This window comes from Saccoglossus kowalevskii, chromosome 13 (genome assembly GCF_978046115.1).
Source record: "Saccoglossus kowalevskii chromosome 13, keSacKowa6.1, whole genome shotgun sequence".
NCBI lineage: Eukaryota > Metazoa > Hemichordata > Enteropneusta > Harrimaniidae > Saccoglossus > Saccoglossus kowalevskii.
The window spans coordinates 6,216,864-6,240,611 of NC_140653.1; the positions used below are offsets into that span (position 1 = coordinate 6,216,864).

Below are 23,748 nucleotides of genomic sequence, written 5' to 3' on the forward strand. Positions count from 1 at the left end.
ATCGTTTTTATAGATATGACAGCTCAGTAACGGCACACATGTTATCAGTCACCAACACTTCCAATCTGATTAAAATCTGATGTAGTGTACGGGCTTTAATTATTTTGGCTATAAACTTATTTTAATTTTTATGTTTTATTATATTTGTTATTAATGCCTTTTATTTTATTATTTTACTTTGATTTTGATTTTGCGATTTTTTTTAATTCCGCCCTACCTACATCTGAGCCGATGCCTATGTAACGAGATTTCAACGAGACCCACTATCGACGATTTTAGTCAACGAATCACAGACCTCCTTCTATAGCGCACATGATGACGTCACCGGGCAGAGTCAGGTGGCAAACACACTCAAATAAAATGGCGGATTATACCGACGTTAGCGACCGTGAATAACACGGCTTTTCGGTAAGTTTATCATTGTCAAATGCAACGAAAGTTATGTTTATGTTAATATTGTGGCTCGAATGGTTCGACTTTAGATCGTTATTTCGCATAGTTATTCTGGGAGTGACGATTTTGTTTCCACCGGTTCGACCGAACACCAGTGTCTTTTTCCAGTCGCCTGCCCTGGAGACGGGTGATGTTTTGTTGACGATCGAGCCAAAATCGTCTGCGGTATTGAAGCTGTAAAAATTCATCAAATTGTATCAACATTTTGTACATTATACAATAACTCTTTATTAAAGTAATTGAGCTGATTTGGACTGGAATAAAATATTTTTTATTTGGAACACATCGCAATTGTTCAGGAAATATTTGTTTGCTCCAATTTTCTGCGTCGATGCCATGGGCCGGTGACCGTTATACAATTTAAAATCAGTTTGCATTGTTTACTATAGCTGTTTACAGTGTTCTAATCATTACGATTTACTTATTTTTTTGCTTCCATTCTAGATACTTATGCTCAGTGATGTAAAATTGAAGCGATGACTGAATGAACGAACCTTGGCTGGCGAAGATGTATCTGGAAGTGTACACATTTGTTGGAAGTGAAAAAATATTCAATGTAATGACATAAATTGTAAAATGCTATGGAATTTCTTTTGCAAATAAAAATATACTAGCAATTATCTATTAATGGTTTATTCAAGTGGGCAAAATATAATGAACAGAAAGATTGCCCGTATACACTGAAAAGTAAGCAACCGACAGCCTGTATAAAAGGGGGGCTGTGATTGGCTGTACTTACGCGAGATTTGAACGGGACTTACATAGGCGTCGGATCAGATGTAGGTAGGGCAGAATTAAAAAAAATCAAAATCAAAGTAAAGTAATGAAATAAAAGGGCATTAATAACAAAAGTAATAACAAATAAAATTAAAATAAGTTTATAGCCAAAATAATTAAAGCCCGTACACTACATCAGATTTTAATCAGATTGCAACACTTCGTTTTTATAGATATGACAGCTCAGTAACGGCACACATGTCATCAGCCACCAACACATCGTTTTTATAGATATAACAGCTCAGTAACGGCAAACATGTCATCAGCCACCAACACATCGTTTTTATAGTATGACAGCTCAGTAACGGCACACATGTCATCAGCCACCAACACATCGTTTTTATAGATATAACAGCTCAGTAACGGCAAACATGTCATCAGCCACCAACACATCGTTTTTATAGATATGACAGCTCAGTAACGGCACACATGTCATCAGTCACCAACACATCGTTTTTATAGATATAACAGCTCAGTAACGGCAAACATGTCATCAGCCACCAACACATCGTTTTTATAGATATAACAGCTCAGTAACGGCAAACATGTCATCAGCCACTCTCGCATCGTTTTTATAGATATGACAGTTTAGTAAGAGCAGCATATCATTCACCGTCGTATACAAAATACTGGTTTGAAAAATAATATTGGCCAAATAATATTTCACAGTCGTAATTTTCAAATAATAAATCTCAGAATGTATTATGCATAATATGATTAAACGTTCGCTCATTCATGTTTATTACGCATTTTAGTCAACGTCAAAATATATATAAACCATTTGATAATTGCGTTTGTTCTTTCCACAAATGTCAACCTCTGACCTTATTTTGACAGAATAATTCAAATACGTGTTAATGAAATTTTACTGCATTCTGATTCTGATTTCGAAAGACATGTTTTTGTTGCGCTTTTATTTAGGGGGTTACCGTTATTGATGGAACGTTGTTAGTGATTTGCCTTCGTAAATCACTAATAACGTTAAGTTATAGAATTAGCATAGCTACACCATATTATTACCTCATACGGCTGAAATAATATGTTATACTCTGAACTGTTCTGCGTGTGAATAGGAAACCATGTATAGTGTTATTCAGTGATTATCTGAATGTATATCAAAATGACAAACCAACTATTTGAAAGCAGATTTATTTGAAAAAAGATTCCTTGGAATGAATACACAAACATGAAAGCAAAAGTAAGTCTACATTGAAGGCTTTGTTGAATGCAATATGGTAGAAGGCAGTCAATTGATAATCACCGCCATTTCAATAATATGACAACAATGTCTCCCATATGTAACAATAACTCCGACCAGCATTAATAATCTTTCTTGCAAAACTGAACATAAAATAAAACATGCTTAGTCCGAGTCTAGTGCCCTAGTTAGTTGAATCTAGGTATCTAGTGGTTTAAATATCTAAATTGAGATTGGAAATCGTGATCAATACTGATGATTTAACTAAGTAGAGCACGAAAACCTTAGTATAATAATAAGCATACAAATTATCAAAATTAGATTTTGACCTTCAAATATTATATTGCAAGGTACACGTTGTACCTTCGGGTGTTTTTTTGAAAAATAACTTTATGTGGACAATTTCATATTTGAAATTAATATACGGTCTACACGATGTAATTATTGCCCACAAAATGAGCGTATATATCTGTTCGATATCATTAGTTGCTGTTTATATCCTCTAGATATATATCGCGTTGCTTGTAGTATACGTTTACGGATAGATGCCCAGAGCTGTAACTTGTACAGCAGTTTTTGTCATTATTGTAGTATGGCATTCTTAATCGCAACAATCCCCAATCAACGTAGTCAGTCAATGAAGCCTACTTGTAAGGTAGTCTTGACGTCACAGTGAGAGTATATTGTTACAATGGATTTATTATGAGTAAAAATACATTTCGGATCAATTCAATTTCAATTCGGTTATTTAAAGTCAGTTTGAAATACCTAGCCAATGGCTAATATCACTGACTACTAAAAAATACATTAAACAAAAGCAAAAATTACAAACATCAAACACAGAGAAAAACAACAGTAAAATTTCACAAATAATCAATTAAATATCTTAAAATGATGGTGACCACAATGACACCATTTGCTTAAAAGAATACAAATCTTTGCACTCCTTCATTCGATTAGGAAGCGAGTTCCATATGTTCGCACCATAATAAGACAATGATTCCAGTCCATAGCGTTTAGTCCTTGGTCCTTAACTATAATTGATGAGAATTTCTTAAATTGTACATTACATTTTTCTCCTTGTATAAATCCCACATAAAAGATGGGGAGAGTTTTTTCACACTTTTATAAACTTCAACAAGTAAGTCACGATTCCTGGACATCTCTAGTGTTTGTAGTCCAGCACGTTCCAATAAAGTTTGATAGCTGGACTGAAAATCATTGTACACAAATTTCAGAGCTCTGTATTGAATACGCTCCATCTTAGCAATGTTTGCTTTACCACAAAAATTCCAAACTAAAGAACAATAAGTAAAATGTGATAAAATATAACATCTAAATATACATAGTCTTGAGGCTTGATCTAAATAACCCGACATTCTTTGCAAAACTTTCAATTGGGCACCTGCCCGTTTACACAGAACACTAACATGATGATGAAAATTTAAATTCTGATCAATATTAATCTGGAGCAATTTAACACTAGTTTCAGTTTCAATAGCAACACCCCCAATACTAAAAGTGGTATTGTCAGATTTGTTATTTAATATAATTGCTTGAAACTTATTTATATTAGCTTCCATCATGTTATCTTTGAACCATTTGACAGCCATTTCTGAGTTAACTTGTTTATCAGCTCATTTTTATTTACACCAGTAGCTGATATAGTATTGTCATTAGCATAATTATAAAGTGACATATTTGTAGATATTGCAAAAAGGTCATTTACAAAAGTATTATAAAGTACTGGCCCTAAAACAGACCCCTGTGGGACCCCCTTACATAAACTGAGTCAGTCACTAACATGCCCAGATAGTTTGACTCTCTGCTTTCTAGATGTAAGATAAGACCAGATGAAAGCACATCCTTCCACTGACATGCCATAGGCTCTCAGCCTGGCAATTATCAGCTGACGAGGGAGACAGTCAAATGCTTTACTAAGGTCCATTAGAATGGCCCCTACTTGTTGCTTGTTTTCTAAAGCAAGCTTCCAGTCTTCCACAAGTCGTAAAAGGACATGTTGACAGCTATAACCCTTTCTATAAGCTGCAATTTTAGAATCCCATATATGATCCCGGAAAACTGACATCTCTTTATGAATAATAGTTTCCATAACCTTAGATATAGATGGCAAAATACTGACTGGTCTGTTGTCTTTTTTAAAAAAGTGGTACAACCTCAGCTAATTTAGCATTTTCAGGAGAAATACTCTTATCAATGCATTGGTTGAATATGGTGGAAATATGATGGCATATACTGGAAGCACCATGCCTCAACAGCCTACATACATAGTCTTCTCGTGTTCGTGGTGTCACACAACAGCAAAAATATTGATATCACTTCACGTCGTAGTGTTTTTCCTGATAAGACGACAATCGACGCGCTGCAATATAGAGTTTGAATGGAATCTACAAATAGAATCTACAATTTCCGATCTTGACAGTTCATTTACATAATACATTAACTTAGTATAAGGAAATGGAATCAATATATTACCATGGTATTCATATCGATCATATTGATAATTCTATATTCACTGCTTAACCTTTCATCATATTAATTTACATTAAATGAGAATATTTTCGCGATATTGTCCCCGTCAATACCAAGGATATATGTTGACTTACGTGTTTGTACTGTCTTTCATTTCGAATCGTTTCATCTGAACATACGGATGGTGTTACAGGAGAGCGTAAGAAGAAATCGAGACTGTAAACAGCCTCGCACAAGGATATTGAATTTCCATTGCGTAATGTACACTCGAACGCTTCAGTTTGTATGTATTATATGAATAAGAATATACCGAAAAAACTCACAATGAAGCTAAATATGTTTAATAATATATTTAATAGTAGGTTTGGCCAAAAAGAGTTTCAAGAAGCTACTCTAGTCAGATGATCATATCATGTTCAGCTAAAATGTTATTGATGCTTGTGTTAGGAAAGAATACAGCATAAATCAAAATAAAATAATTATTTCAATCTGAAAAGCCCTTCTAGAGTACAGACCTTCACCATAGTTGCAAAATATCTATTCTTACAATGTCTATTTGTGGCAATAGTGAAGAATTCTTCCAAACAGCTATTTCTCAATGGAAAGCGAATTCGTTTTTTTCCTCAAAATTTAATTGAATCGATTAGTTTTTGTCTGAATGGCAATCTCTCCTAAAATGACATGAGCATTTGTCCACAATTTGCTAAATTACCGGGCAGTGTTGAGTTTTCTTCGTATCTTTATGGCAATAGGAATCAGATATCTTCCAAAATTTGATCGATTTGCCGTGTCTCAAATGTAGCCTCTCCAGCAAATTGCAACCTAATTCAGCTGTATTTGTCTCAAAATCAAACCGTCCTGAAAATGTATTGCACTGTTTTTTGGTAAATGTGATGAATTTGTTTTTGCGTATTTGTTAATCGACTTAAATAGCTGATTACGAGTGAGTGGCTGTGTTATGTCTGTCATCGTTTAGACCTATGCGAGGTCCTGCACGGAAACTGGCTCAGTGATTTGGAACTAATTACGAGATAACCGTCGCTATTCGGACCGCTATTTCTGACAGTTGGTATTCGCAATTACTAATGTAGTGAACGATTAATCAAAAGATATGACTGTTTAGTACTTAGTGTGATTGGCTGTATGATTGAAGGCCACGCCTTAGAGTCTTAATACTTCTTTGTAATTGGTTAAGGTTTTGAAAGTGAATAAAGTGTTTTAGTTGGTCTTGGCGAGTACACCACGAGGAGAGAGGCAGTCCTGGAGAGTCTTGGGGCGAGTCTTGACGCAATCTAGAGGCAGTCTTGCGTCAGCCTTGCGATAGTCTTGGGGACTTTTCCCCAGGGCGCTGTGTCTTATAGAGTGCTCGACTGACCGACTAAGACAAGAGTTGAAACGTATTTCGTTGTGTGTGTCTTATTTGACTGTAAGGCTTAAGTGACTTTCCCGATCCTATACCTCAAGGGGACGCAATAGAGAGACGAGACGAGATTCCCCCTCCCCCTAGCACGTGTGGAGAACCCAGAGAGAAGAATTTCCCCGTGATATAAATATCATTTGATTTTAGCATTTCGACGTTTCGAGTAAATCGGCGCTATATATAGCAATTTTCGTGTAATAACGCATTTTTTTCTAACGATTCAGCTATTCTGTGTTCATGGTACTGGTGATTTGTGGAAATATTTTTGTGTTTGCATCTGGAACTGACTACTTGTACTGATCGCGTACTGTAATCGACACAGAGATTCAGTAGCCAATCGGTGATGGTGTTATGGATGGGCGATAATATCGCTTCAAATTACCATGGAAAGTGTTCTTGGTGCTTCATGTAACGAGGCGTTTTTTATGCCCGGGATTTTCAATGGGAAGACGCCAAATTGGTCGTTTTGAATGTTTTGCCTAATTTGTATGAAACTTGAAAACTTATCTCTTTCTTATAGATCCCAGTCGTATTCAAGATGGCGACCCCATACAGTGAATATCGCTAAATTAATTGCATTTATTTGTATTCATTATATTTGCATTTAGTTTTTTTCTTGAAATTAGAATAGCATTTGACTGTGTTCATTTCAAAACGAATAATGTCAATAACAAATATATATATTTTTTAATTTTGTTGTCACTTGTATACCAGCTGACTATGCACTAAACGCCATACATTCGCGCTGCCTCGCTCTGCTGTAGGTAGATTAAGGACACTCCCAGAGTGCAAAACTCCACCACAGTTGAAAAACACTTATCTTTATCAAACGCATCTTCGAGCCAAGGTTCGTATATTTGACCATCGTCTCACAATTTACTTTGGGATATTCTAGTCAGCCAGAGTTTACGTGCGCCATCTTTGGCAATAATAGGGTTAGTTTCTTCAATGTACTGTCCAATCAAATCGTTCGTTATATTTCCTTTCAAACTAGAGATTAAGCTGATATTTTACAGTGGGTTACTTCAGGGCTCATACCACTAATTGAACTTCCATAGACGACAATGTTAACATATGACGAGATTGTTATATGAAAATGACGAACAAAGTTGAAAACATGGCTCAAAAATGGGAAATCAACATGCCAGTAATCAACCATATGAAAACAACTAACATGTTGGCCAGCTCAAACTCTTACAAATCTCAGGTAAACAAGACACACCTACGTATTTGGATTGCACCTAGAGAAATCACTGGAAAAACACCAAGATTAGAACATCCAAATACACGCAGATTAAACCCACAGGTACACAGCCGCTAAGTAGTAAACAAAAGACCACATGCTGGTCTCACCTTTGACCCAGGTGATTACGCCCTCAAACAGGGAGAACCTGAGAAAAAAAAATATTTACAAAATTTCATTGGTTCTTGCAAGGCAACGAGCTACGAGCAGCCATTGGTTAATTAGTGGCATGAGACATGAGACCTTGAACGATGACAATCAAAAAGGGTCAGTTCACTCTAAATTGTTTTCTGTATATTTCCACTAAATTAAAACACGGCAGTGAAACCCGGACCACCGTGAAACGCACAGCAATATTCTTGTGCACAAAAGAGAATGTTCCACTCACATAGATTTTAACCATTGATACGTTTTAAAAACATAGAAACTGTATTCACGGTAGGTTTCAGAGGGTATAAATTGACAAGATTTCAAGAGTCAAAGCAATGATTTCAATATTTTGTTTCAGATCGAGCCATGCTTGAGACCGAACGGGCCAAATTAACTAACGCATTTATTCATGACCACAGAGCGATATCCGCGTCGAATACACACGGTTACAAAATCAGTGATAGTCTGGATAAATTCAACGAACTATATATTTTTTCAACTATTGGGCCACATACCGAACAATCTATGGACAAATCTGGGAAAGTACATAGGCGATTTTTCTAAACGGTAACACGACGCTACATTTTGTTTATGGCAAATTGTCACATGCTACGCCTACTCCGATTGGACGCATGCTTAGACAGATATACAGATCTATGCAAGTTACTCAGGTTAAAGGGCGGTAGTTGTCGCGCCACGCATGCACAAGATATATGGGTCTCATACAAACAAAGTTGGCGACGTTAGCTGTTGCGCAGATCAACGTGTACGAACAGAGACGTTACCAAGCTCTAGGTATTTTTTAGGTATGAAATAAATCACGGGCGGTAATTAGTGCAAGTCGGTCCCAGGTCAAACCTAATACTTGTAATTGCCATTAGACGAGCCCATTGGATTTTGGGAAAATCAATGTTTATTAACACAAATATCGGACGCTGGTAGCCTTTTATTATTCAATGGGATACACAATATATAATCTTGATGGATGCACTAGACAATATATAATCTTGATACGATGGCACACTCGATATATAATCTCAATGATAAAACCCCACGCAATATATACTCTCCATCGAATGCCTAACACAATCTATAATATTGACGGGATGCTTCACATATCAAACTTCTCAAAATATATAATCTCGATTTGATGCCAGATACAATATATGACATCGATGGGAAGACCCACAAATTATATAATCTCGACGAGATACACCACACTATATACAATCTCATTGGGAAGTACCACACGATATATAATCTCAATGGGATGCACCACACGATATATAATCTTAATGGAATGCACCACACAATATATAATCTCAATGGAATGCACCACACAATATATAACATCAATGGGATGCACCACACAATACATACACAATAGGATGCACCACACAATATATAATATCAATGGGATGCACCACACAATATATAATATCAATGGGATGCACCACACAATATATAATATCAATGGGATGCATCATACAATATATAATCTCAATGGGATGCACCACACAATATATAATCTCAATGGGATGCACCACACAATATATAATCTCAATAGGATGCACCACACAATATATAATCTCAATGGGATGCACCACACAATATATAACATCAATGGGAAGCACCACACAATATATAATCTCAATGGGATGCACCACACAATACATAACATCAATGGGATACACCACACAATATATAATATCAATGGGATGCACCACACAATATATAACATCAATGGAATGCACCACACAATACATACACAATAGGATGCACCACACAATATATAATATCAATGGGATGCACCACACAATATATAATATCAATGGGATGCACCACACAATATATAACATCAATGGGATGCACCACACAATACATACACAATAGGATGCACCACACAATATATAATATCAATGGGATGCATCATACAATATATAATCTCAATGGGATGCACCACACAATATATAATATCAATGGGATGCATCATACAATATATAATCTCAATGGGATGCACCACACAATATATAATCTCAATGGGATGCACCATACAATATACAATCTCAATAGGATGCACCACACAATATATAATCTCAATGGGATGCACCACACAATATATAATATCAATGGGAAGCACCACACAATATATAATCTCAATGGGATGCACCACACAATACATAACATCAATGGGATACACCACACAATATATAATATCAATGGGATGCACCACACAATATATAACATCAATGGAATGCACCACACAATACATACACAATAGGATGCAACACACAATATATAATATCAATGGGATGCATCATACAATATATAATCTCAATGGGATGCACCACACAATACATAATCTCAATAGGATGCACCACACAATATATAATCTCAATGGGATGCACCACACAATATATAACATCAATGGGAAGCACCACACAATATATAATCTCAATGGGATGCACCACACAATACATAACATCAATGGGATACACCACACAATATATAATATCAAAGGGATACACCACACTATATACAACATCAATGGGATGCACCACACAATATATAATCTCAATGGGATGCACCACACAATATATAATCTCAATGGGATGCACCACACAATATATAACATCAATGGGAAGCACCACACAATATATAATCTCAATTGGATACACCACACTATATATAACATCAATGAGATGCACCACACAATATATAATCTCAATGGGATACACCACACTATATATAACATCAATGGGATGCACCACACAATATATAATATCAATGGGATGCATCGTACAATATATAATATCAATGGGATGCACAACACAATATATAATCTCAATGGGATGTACCACACAATATATAACATCAACAGGATGCATCGTACAATATATAATATCAATGGGATGCACCACACAATATATAATCTCAATGGGATGCACCACACAATATATAACATCAATGGGAAGCACCACACAATATATAATCTCAATTGGATACACTACACTATATATAACATCAATGAGATGCACCACACAATATATAATCTCAATGGGATACACCACACTATATATAACATCAATGGCATGCATCGTACAATATATAATATCAATGGGATACACCACACTATATATAACATCAATGGGATGCATCGTACAAAATATAATATCAATGGGATACACCACACTATATATAACATCAATGGGATGCACCACACAATATATAATATCAATGGGATGCATCGTACAATATATAATCGCAATGGGATGCACCACACAATATATAATCTCAATGGGATGCACCACACAATATATAACATCAACAGGATGCACCACACAATATATAATCTCAATGGGATGCACCACACAATATATAATATCAATGGGATGCACCATACAAAATATAATCTCAATGGGATGCACCACACAATATATAATATCAATGGGATGCACCACACAATATATAATATCAATGGGATGCACCATACAATATATAATCTCAATGGGATGCACCACACAATATATAACATCAATGAGATGCACCACACAATATATAATCTCAATGGGATACACCACACTAAATATAACATCAATGGGATGCACCACACAATATATAATCTCAATGGGATGCATCGTACAATATATAATATCAATGGGATACACCACACTATATATAACATTAATGGGATGCATCGTACAATATATAATATCAATGGGATACACCACACTATATATAACATCAATGAGATGCACCACACAATATATAATCTCAATGGGATACACCACACTATATATAACATCAATGGCATGCATCGTACAATATATAATATCAATGGGATACACCACACCATATATAACATCAATGGGATGCATCGTACAAAATATAATATCAATGGGATACACCACACTATATATAACATCAATGGGATGCACCACACAATATATAATATCAATGGGATGCACCACACAATATATAACATCAACAGGATGCACCACACAATATATAATCTCAATGGGATGCACCACACAATATATAATATCAATGGGATGCACCATACAAAATATAATCTCAATGGGATGCACCACACAATATATAATCTCAATGGGATGCACCATACAATATATAATATCAATGGGATGCACCATACAAAATATAATCTCAATGGGATGCACCACACAATATATAATATCAATGGGATGCACCACACAATATATAACATCAACAGGATGCACCACACAATATATAATATCAATGGGATGCACCACACAATATATAATATCAATGGGATGCACCATACAATATATAATCTCAATGGGATGCACAACACAATATATAACATCAATGAGATGCACCACACAATATATAATCTCAATGGGATACACCACACTAAATATAACATCAATGGGATGCACCACACAATATATAATCTCAATGGGATGCATCGTACAATATATAATATCAATGGGATACACCACACAATATATAACATTAATGGGATGCATCGTACAATATATAATATCAATGGGATACACCACACTATATATAACATCAATGGGATGCACCACAAAATATATAATATCAATGGGATGCATCGTACAATATATAATCTCAATGGGATGCACCACACAATATATAACATCAACAGGATGCACCACACGATATATAATCTCAATGGGATGCACCACACAATATATAATATCAATGGGATGCACCATACAATATATAATCTCAATGGGATGCACCACACAATATATAATAGCAATGGGATTCATCATACAATATATAATCTCAATGGGATGCACCACAAAATATATAATCTCAATGGGATACACCACACAATATATAATCTCAATGGGATGCACCACACAATATATAATCTCAATGGGATGCACCACACAATATATAATATCAATGGGATGCATCATACAATATATAATATCAATGGGATGCACCATACAATATATAATCTCAATGGGATGCATCGTACAATATATAATCTCAATGGGATGCACCACACAATATATAATATCAATGGGATGCACCACACAATATATAACATCAACCGGATGCACCACACAATATATAATCTCAATGGAATGCACCACACAATATATAATATCAATGGGATGCACCATACAATATATAATATCAATGGGATGCACCACACAATATACAATATCAATGGGATGCATCACACAATATACAATATCAATGGGATGCACCACACAATATATAATATTAATGGGATGCGCCACACAATATATAATATCAATGGGATGCATCATACAATATATAATCTCAATGTGATGCACCACACAATATATAATCTCAATGGGATGCACCACATAAAATATAGTCTCAATGTGATGCACCACACAATATATAATCTCAATGGGATGCATCATACAATATATAACATCAACAGGATGCACCACACAATATATAATCTCAATGGGATGCACCACACAATATATAATCTCAATGGGATGCACCACACAATATATAATCCCAATGGGATGCACCACACAATATATAATCTCAATGGGATGCACCACAATATATAATCTCAATGGGATGCACCACACAATATATAATCTCAATGGGATGCACCACACAATGTATAATATTAATGGGATTCACCACACAATATATAATATCAATGGGATGCATCATGCAATGTATAATCTCAATGTGATGCACCACACAATATATAATCTCATTGGGATGCACCACACAAAATATAATCTCAATGTGATGCACCACACAATATATAATCTCAATGGGATGCATCATGCAATATATAATCTCAATGGGATGCACCACACAATATATAATCTCAATGGGATGCACCACTCAATATATAATCTCAATGGGATGCATCGTACAATATATAATAACAATGGGATACACCACACAATATATAGTCTCAATGGGATGTACCACACAATATATAATCTCAATGGAATACACCACAATATATATAACATCAATGGCATGCATCGTACAATATATAGAACATCAATGGAATGTACCACACAATATATAATCTCAATGGGATGCACCACACAATATATAATCCCAATAGGATGCACCACACAATATATAATCTCAATGGGATGCACCACACAATATATAATCTCAATGGGATGCACCACACAATGTATAATATTAATGCGATTCACCACACAATATATAATATCAATGGGATGCATCATGCAATGTATAATCTCAATGTGATGCACCACACAATATATAATCTCATTGGGATGCACCACACAAAATATAGTCTCAATGTGATGCACCACACAATATATAATCTCAATGGGATGCATCATGCAATATATAACATCATTGGGATGCACCAAACAATATATAATCTCGATGGGATGTACCACACAATATATAATCTCAATGGAATACACCACAATATATATAACATCAATGGCATGCATCGTACAATATATAACACCAATGGGATGCACCACACTATATACAATCTCAATGGGATGTACCACACAATATGTAATGTCAATGGAATGCACCACACAACATATAATCTCAATGGAATGCACAACATGGAATGCACAATACAATATATAATGTCAATGGGATGCGCCACACAATATGTAATATCAATGGGATGCATCATACAATATATAATCTCAATGGGATGCACCACACAATATATAATTTCAATGGGATGCACCACACAATATATAATATCAATGGGATGCACCACACAATATATAATATCAATGGGATGCACCACACAATATATAATATCAATGGGATGCATCATACAATATATAATCTCAATGGGATGCACCACACAATATATAATCTCAATGGGATGCACCACACAATATATAACATCAACAGGATGCACCACACAATATATAATCTCAATGGGATGCACCACACAATATATAATATCAATGGGATGCACCATACAAAATATAATCTCAATGGGATGCACCACACAATATATAATATCAATGGGATGCACCACACAATATATAATATCAATGGGATGCACCATACAATATATAATCTCAATGGGATGCACCACACAATATATAACATCAATGAGATGCACCACACAATATATAATCTCAATGGGATATACCACACTAAATATAACATCAATGGGATGCACCACACAATATATAATCTCAATGGGATGCATCGTACAATATATAATATCAATGGGATACACCACACTATATATAACATTAATGGGATGCATCGTACAATATATAATATCAATGGGATACACCACACTATATATAACATCAATGGGATGCACCGCAAAATATATAATATCAATGGGATGCATCGTACAATATATAATCTCAATGGGATGCACCACACAATATATAACATCAACAGGATGCACCACACAATATATAATCTCAATGGGATGCACCACACAATATATAATATAAATGGGATGCACCATACAATATATAATCTCCATGGGATGCACCACACAATATATAATAGCAATGGGATGCACCACACAATATATAATATCAATGAGATGCACCATACAATAAATAATCTCAATGGGATGCACCACACAATATATAATCTCAATGGGATGCACCACACAATATATAATATCAATGGGATTCATCATACAATATATAATCTCAATGGGATGCACCACACAATATATAATCTCAATGGGATACACCACACAATATATAATCCCAATGGGATGCACCACACAATATATAATCTCAATGGGAAGCACCACACAATATATAATATCAATGGGATGCATCATACAATATATAATCTCAATGGGATGCACCACACAATATATAATCTCAATGGGATGCACCACACAATATATAACATCAACAGGATGCACCACACAATATATAATCTCAATGGGATGCACCACACAATATATAATATCAATGGGATGCACCACACAATATATAATATCAATGGGATGCACCATACAATATATAATCTCAATGGGATGCACCACACAATATATAACATCAATGAGATGCACCACACAATATATAATCTCAATGGGATATACCACACTAAATATAACATCAATGGGATGCACCACACAATATATAATCTCAATGGGATGCATCGTACAATATATAATATCAATGGGATACACCACACTATATATAACATTAATGGGATGCATCGTACAATATATAATATCAATGGGATACACCACACTATATATAACATCAATGGGATGCACCGCAAAATATATAATATCAATGGGATGCACCACACAATATATAACATCAACAGGATGCACCACACAATATATAATCTCAATGGGATGCACCACACAATATATAATATAAATGGGATGCACCATACAATATATAATCTCCATGGGATGCACCACACAATATATAATAGCAATGGGATGCACCACACAATATATAATATCAATGAGATGCACCATACAATAAATAATCTCAATGGGATGCACCACACAATATATAATCTCAATGGGATGCACCACACAATATATAATATCAATGGGATGCACCACACAATATATAATATCAATGGGATTCATCATACAATATATAATCTCAATGGGATGCACCACACAATATATAATCTCAATGGGATACACCACACAATATATAATCCCAATGGGATGCACCACACAATATATAATCTCAATGGGAAGCACCACACAATATATAATATCAATGGGATGCATCATACAATATATAATCTCAATGGGATGCACCACACAATATATAATCTCAATGGGATGCACCACACAATATATAACATCAACAGGATGCACCACACAATATATAATCTCAATGGGATGCACCACACAATATATAATATCAATGGGATGCACCATACAAAATATAATCTCAATGGGATGCACCACACAATATATAATATCAATGGGATGCACCACACAATATATAATATCAATGGGATGCACCATACAATATATAATCTCAATGGGATGCACCACACAATATATAACATCAATGAGATGCACCACACAATATATAATCTCAATGGGATATACCACACTAAATATAACATCAATGGGATGCACCACACAATATATAATCTCAATGGGATGCATCGTACAATATATAATATCAATGGGATACACCACACTATATATAACATTAATGGGATGCATCGTACAATATATAATATCAATGGGATACACCACACTATATATAACATCAATGGGATGCACCGCAAAATATATAATCTCAATGGGATGCACCACACAATATATAACATCAACAGGATGCACCACACAATATATAATCTCAATGGGATGCACCACACAATATATAATATAAATGGGATGCACCATACAATATATAATCTCCATGGGATGCACCACACAATATATAATAGCAATGGGATGCACCACACAATATATAATATCAATGAGATGCACCATACAATAAATAATCTCAATGGGATGCACCACACAATATATAATCTCAATGGGATGCACCACACAATATATAATATCAATGGGATTCATCATACAATATATAATCTCAATGGGATGCACCACACAATATATAATCTCAATGGGATACACCACACAATATATAATCCCAATGGGATGCACCACACAATATATAATCTCATTGGGATGCTCCACACAAAATATAGTCTTAATGTGATGCACCACACAATATATAATATCAATGGGATGCACCACACTATATATAATCTCAATGGGATGCACCACACAATGCATAATATTAATGGAATTCAACACACAATATATAATATCAATGGGATGCATCATGCAATGTATAATCTCAATGTGATGCACCACACAATATATAATCTCATTGGGATGCACCACACAAAATATAGTCTCAATGTGATGCACCACACAATATATAATCTCATTGGGATGCATCATGCAATATATAATCTCAATGGGATGCACCACTCAATATATAATCTCAATGGGATGCACCACTCAATATATAATCTCAATGGGATACACCACACTATATATAACATCATTGGGATGCACCACACAAAATATAGTCTCAATGTGATGCACCACACAATATATAATCTCAATGGGATGCACCACACAATATATAATCTCGATGGGATGTACCACACAACATATAATCTCAATGGAATACACCACAATATATATAACATCAATGGCATGCATCGTACAATATATAACACCAATGGGATGCACCACACTATATACAATCTCAATGGGATGTACCACACAATATGTAATGTCAATGGAATGCACCACACAACATATAATCTCAATGGAATGCACAACATGGAATGCACAATACAATATATAATGTCAATGGGATGCGCCACACAATTTGTAATATCAATGGGATGCACTACACATTATATAATATCAATGGGATGCATCATACAATATATAATCTCAATGGGATGCACCACACAATATATAATTTCAATGGGATGCACCACACAATATATAATATCAATGGGATGCACCATACAATATATAATCTCAATGGGATGCACCACACAATATATAATATCAATGGGATGCACCACACAATATATAATATCAATGGGATGCATCATACAATATATAATCTCAATGGAATGTACCACACAATATATAACACCAATGGGATGTACCACACAATATATAATATCAATGGGATGCATCATACAATATATAATCTCAATGGGATGTACCACACAATGTATAATCTCAATGGAATACACCACAATATATATAACATCAATGGCATGCATCGTACAATATATAACACCAATGGGATGCACCACATTATATACAATCTCAATGGGATGTATCACACAATATATAAACTCAATGGGATGCCCCACGCAATATATAATCTCAATGGGATGCACCACACAATATATAATGTCAATGGGATGCATCATGCAATATATAATCTCAATGGGATGCACCACACAATATATAATCTCAATGGGATGTACCACACAATATATAATATCAATGGGATGCATCACACAATATATAATCCCAATGGGATGCACCACACAATATATAATCTCAATGGGATGCACCACACAATATATAATCTCAATAGGATGCACCACACAATATATAATCTCAATGGGATGCACCACACAATATATAATATCAATGGGATGCACCACACAATATATAATCCCAATGGGATGCACCACACAATATATAATCTCAATGGGATGCACCACACAATATATAATCTCAATGGGATGCACCACACAATGTATAATATTAATGGGATTCACCACACAATATATAATATCAATGGGATGCATCATGCAATGTATAATCTCAATGTGATGCACCACACAATATATAATCTCATTGGGATGCACCACACAAAATATAGTCTCAATGTGATGCACCACACAATACATAATCTCAATGGGATGCATCATGCAATATATAACATCATTGGGATGCACCACACAATATATAATCTCGATGGGATGTACCACACAATATATAATCTCAATGGAATACACCACAATATATATAACATCAATGGCATGCATCGTACAATATATAACACCAATGGGATGCACTACACTATATACAATCTCAATGGGATGTACCACACAATATGTAATGTCAATGGAATGCACCACACAACATATAATCTCAATGGAATGCACAACATGGAATGCACAATACAATATATAATGTCAATGGTATGCGCCACACAATATGTAATATCAATGGGATGCACTACACAATGTATAATATTAATGGGATTCACCACACAATATATAATATCAATGGGATGCATCATACAATATATAATCTCAATGGGATGCACCACACAATATATAATTTCAATGGGATGCACCACACAATATATAATATCAATGGGATGCACCATACAATATATAATCTCAATGGGATGCACCACACAATATATAATATCAATGGGATGCACCACACAATATATAATATCAATGGGATGCATCATACAATATATAATCTCAATGGAATACACCACAATATATAGAACATCAATGGAATGTACCACACAATATATAATCTCAATGGGATGTACCACACAATATATAATCTCAATGGAATACACCACAATATATAATCTCAATGGGAAGCACCACACAATATATAACATCAATGGCATGCATCGTACAAAACATAACACCAATGGGATGCACCACACTATATACAATCTCAATGGGATGTATCACACAATATATAAACTCAATGGGATGCACCACGCAATATATAATGTCAATGGGATGCACCACACAATATATAATGTCAATGGAATGCACCACACAACATATAATCTCAATGGAATGCACAACATGGAATGCACAACACAATATATAATATCAATGGGATGCACCACACATTATATAATATCAATGGGATGCATCATACAATATATAATCTCAATGGGATGCACCACACAATATATAATCTCAATGGGATACACCACACAATATATAATCTCAATGGGATGCACCACACAATATATAATATCAATGGGATGCACCACACAATATATAATCTCAATGGGATGCACCACACAATGTATAATATTAATGGATTTCGACACACAATATATAATATCAATGGGATGCATCATGCAATGTATAATCTCAATGTGATGCACCACACAATATATAATCTCATTGGGATGCTCCACACAAAATATAGTCTCAATGTGATGCACCACACAATATATAATATCAATGGGATGCACCACACAATATATAATCTCAATGGGATGCACCACACAATGTATAATATTAATGGAATTCAACACACAATATATAATATCAATGGGATGCATCATGCAATGTATAATCTCAATGTGATGCACCACACAATATATAATCTCATTGGGATGCACCACACAAAATATAGTCTCAATGTGATGCACCACACAATATATAATCTCAATGGGATGCATCATGCAATATATAATCTCAATGGGATGCACCACTCAATATATAATCTCAATGGGATGCACCACTCAATATATAATCTCAATGGGATACACCACACTATATATAACATCATTGGGATGCACCACACAAAATATAGTCTCAATGTGATGCACCACACAATATATAATCTCAATGGGATGCACCACACAATATATAATCTCGATGGGATGTACCACACAACATATAATCTCAATGGAATACACCACAATATATATAACATCAATGGCATGCATCGTACAATATATAACACCAATGGGATGCACCACACTATATACAATCTCAATGGGATGTACCACACAATATGTAATGTCAATGGAATGCACCACACAACATATAATCTCAATGGAATGCACAACATGGAATGCACAATACAATATATAATGTCAATGGGATGCGCCACACAATATGTAATATCAATGGGATGCACTACACATTATATAATATCAATGGAATGCATCATACAATATATAATCTCAATGGGATGCACCACACAATATATAATTTCAATGGGATGCACCACACAATATATAATATCAATGGGATGCACCATACAATATATAATCTCAATGGGATGCACCACACAATATATAATATCAATGGGATGCACCACACAATATATAATATCAATGGGATGCATCATACAATATATAATCTCAATGGAATGTACCACACAATATATAACACCAATGGGATGTACCACACAATATATAATATCAATGGGATGCATCATACAATATATAATCTCAATGGGATGTACCACACAATGTATAATCTCAATGGAATACACCACAATATATATAACATCAATGGCATGCATCGTACAATATATAACACCAATGGGATGCACCACATTATATACAATCTCAATGGGATGTATCACACAATATATAAACTCAATGGGATGCACCACGCAATATATAATCTCAATGGGATGCACCACACAATATATAATGTCAATGGGATGCACCACACAATATATAATATCAATGGGATGCACCACACAAAATATAATCTCAATGGGATGCACCACACAATGTATAATATTAATGGAATTCAACACACAATATATAATATCAATGGGATGCATCATGCAATGTATAATCTCAATGTGATGCACCACACAATATATAATCTCATTGGGATGCACCACACAAAATATAGTCTCAATGTGATGCACCAAACAATATATAATCTCATTGGGATGCATCATGCAATATATAATCTCAATGGGATGCACCACTCAATATATAATCTCAATGGGATGCATCGTACAATATATAATCTCAATGGGATACACCACACTATATATAACATCATTGGGATGCACCACACAATATATAATCTCGATGGGATGTACCACACAATATATAATCTCAATGGAATACACCTCAATATATATAACATCAATGGAATGCATCGTACAATATATAACACCAATGGGATGCACCACACTATATACAATCTCAATGAGATGTACCACACAATATGTAATGTCAATGGAATGCACCACACAACATATAATCTCAATGGAATGCACAACATGGAATGCACAATACAATATATAATGTCAATGGGATGCGCCACACAATATGTAATATCAATGGGATGCACTACACATTATATAATATCAATGGGATGCATCATACAATATATAATCTCAATGGGATGCACCACACAATATATAATTTCAATGGGATGCACCACACAATATATAATATCAATGGGATGCACCATACAATATATAATCTCAATGGGATGCACCACACAATATATAATATCAATGGGATGCATCATACAATATATAATCTCAATGGGATGTACCACACAATGTATAATCTCAATGGAATACACCACAATATATATAACATCAATGGCATGCATCGTACAATATATAACACCAATGGGATGCACCACATTATATACAATCTCAATGGGATGTATCACACAATTTATAAACTCAATGGGATGCACCACGCAATATATAATCTCAATGGGATGCACTACACATTATATAATATCAATGGGATGCATCATACAATATATAATCTCAATGGGATGCACCACACAATATATAATTTCAATGGGATGCACCACACAATATATAATATCAATGGGATGCACCATACAATATATAATCTCAATGGGATGCACCACACAATATATAATATCAATGGGATGCACCACACAATATATAATATCAATGGGATGCATCATACAATATATAATCTCAATGGAATGTACCACACAATATATAACACCAATAGGATGTACCACACAATATATAATATCAATGGGATGCATCATACAATATATAATCTCAATGGGATGTACCACACAATGTATAATCTCAATGGAATACACCACAATATATATAACATCAATGGCATGCATCGTACAATATATAACACCAATGGGATGCACCACATTATATACAATCTCAATGGGATGTATCACACAATATATAATCTCAATGGGATGCACCACACAATATATAATCTCATTGGGATGCATCATGCAATATATAATCTCAATGGGATGCACCACTCAATATATAATCTCAATGGGATGCACCACTCAATATATAATCTCAATGGGATACACCACACTATATATAACATCATTGGGATGCACCACACAAAATATAGTCTCAATGTGATGCACCACACAATATATAATCTCAATGGGATGCACCACACAATATATAATCTCGATGGGATGTACCACACAATGTATAATCTCAATGGAATACACCACAATATATATAACATCAATGGCATGCATCGTACAATATATAACACCAATGGGATGCACCACATTATATACAATCTCAATGGGATGTATCACACAATATATAATCTCAATGGGATGCACCACACAATATATAATCTCATTGGGATGCATCATGCAATATATAATCTCAATGGGATGCACCACTCAATATATAATCTCAATGGGATGCACCACTCAATATATAATCTCAATGGGATACACCACACTATATATAACATCATTGGG

The 23,748-nt window shown here is 34.8% G+C and overlaps 1 protein-coding gene and 1 long non-coding RNA gene across 2 annotated transcripts; one reads left to right on the top strand and one right to left on the bottom strand.

Annotated features, from left to right (window-relative positions):
• Positions 1-203: 203 nt before the first annotated feature.
• LOC146734934 (uncharacterized) lies at positions 204-1,073 on the top strand. The gene is made up of 2 exons (XR_014931287.1): positions 204-408; positions 898-1,073. It is a non-coding gene; the product is annotated as an uncharacterized LOC146734934 (long non-coding RNA).
• A 3,147-nt stretch (positions 1,074-4,220) lies between these two features.
• LOC102802958 (uncharacterized) lies at positions 4,221-4,541 on the bottom strand. Its single transcript, XM_006824516.1, has one exon. The coding sequence runs from the start codon at positions 4,539-4,541 to the stop codon at positions 4,221-4,223; it is 321 nt and encodes a 106-aa protein (XP_006824579.1).
• Positions 4,542-23,748: the final 19,207 nt, after the last annotated feature.